Below are 1,065 nucleotides of genomic sequence, written 5' to 3'. Positions count from 1 at the left end.
GGGAGGTGTGTCTCTTTAAGAGCCTTGGGGTTGGGGATTGAGGGGGTACCTGTCCATTTAAGAGAGTTAGAGTAGGGATTTAGGGGGTGCTTGGCCCTTTAAGAGCCTTGGGGAGGGGCGTGCCTGTCTCTTTAAGACCTTGGGGTTGGGGATTGAGGGGGTGCTGTCCCTTTAAGAGGGTTAGGGTAGGCATTTGGGGGGTGCCTGGCCCTTTAAGAGAGTTAGAGTAGGGATTTGGGGGATGCAAAAAGGGGGGGCGGGCAAAAAACTTTCATTTTCCTCCCCCTTTATTAGTTTTTTAACCAAAAGTGCCTCTTTTTGCAGGAAAACGCCCCAAAAAGGGGCTGGCAACCGCCAAGCAGCGCCTGGGCCGCATCCTCAAGATCCACCGCAATGGGAAGCTGTTGCTTTAAGAGGAGGAGGGGGGGCGGGGCCACTCGTCAAACCACGCCCACTTCTGGGCGTGACCACGCGCAAACCACACCCCTGCCTCCCATTCAATCCTATTAAGGGAGGTCGCGGCCCCCTCCTCCTCCCTTCGGGGAGGGGCGTAGCTACGCGGAGCCACGCCCACCGCCTCGGGCAGCCCCTCCCATTGGCTGAGGGGGCGGGGCTTTGTCTCCCATTGGACGGTGCCAAGAGACGAGGCGATTGGAGGAGCCAAGCCCGCCCCCCCCCCTCCCGACGGAAGAAGGGGGCGTGGCTTCGGACTGGAGAAGCCGCCTCTGATTGGTTCCCCGCACCACGTGACTTCAGGTTGATTGACAGGGGGCGGGGCCGCTTCCCATTGGCTGCCCCCTCCCTCCGCACCCCCCCCGGGTTTTGTAGGCGTGTCCGGAGGCCGCGGCCCCGCCCCCACTTTTGTATTTGTTAGAATAAAAAAAAAAACAACCAAAAAGAGGTAATAATAATAATAATAATCCCCCCCAATTAATAGATAATTAAAAACCATTTAATTAGGGATTAAATGGCGGTTGGGGGTGTCGAAGTCTCGCGAGATTTGGTACCGGAGCGGCAGGGCGCTCTGGCGAAGTCTCGCGAGATTTCCTCCTCTTCCCCCCCCCC

General features: G+C 57.7%; 1 protein-coding gene across 1 annotated transcript in view; it reads left to right on the top strand.

Annotated features, from left to right (window-relative positions):
* Nucleotides 1–324: 324 nt before the first annotated feature.
* Nucleotides 325–1,065, top strand: part of LOC106899836 (E3 ubiquitin-protein ligase HUWE1-like) — a gene marked incomplete at its 5' end in the record, with an annotated part of 31,965 nt that continues 31,224 nt past the window's right edge. Inside the window, one exon of the mRNA XM_014961761.1 lies at nt 325–390. Within this exon, the coding sequence (XP_014817247.1) occupies nt 325–390 (66 nt within the window). The remainder of the gene's footprint in view (nt 391–1,065) is intronic.

This window comes from Calidris pugnax, unplaced genomic scaffold (genome assembly GCF_001431845.1).
Source record: "Calidris pugnax isolate Ruff unplaced genomic scaffold, ASM143184v1 scaffold893, whole genome shotgun sequence".
Classification (NCBI taxonomy): domain Eukaryota; kingdom Metazoa; phylum Chordata; class Aves; order Charadriiformes; family Scolopacidae; genus Calidris; species Calidris pugnax.
This window is presented reverse-complemented; position numbering and strand designations above follow the sequence as displayed.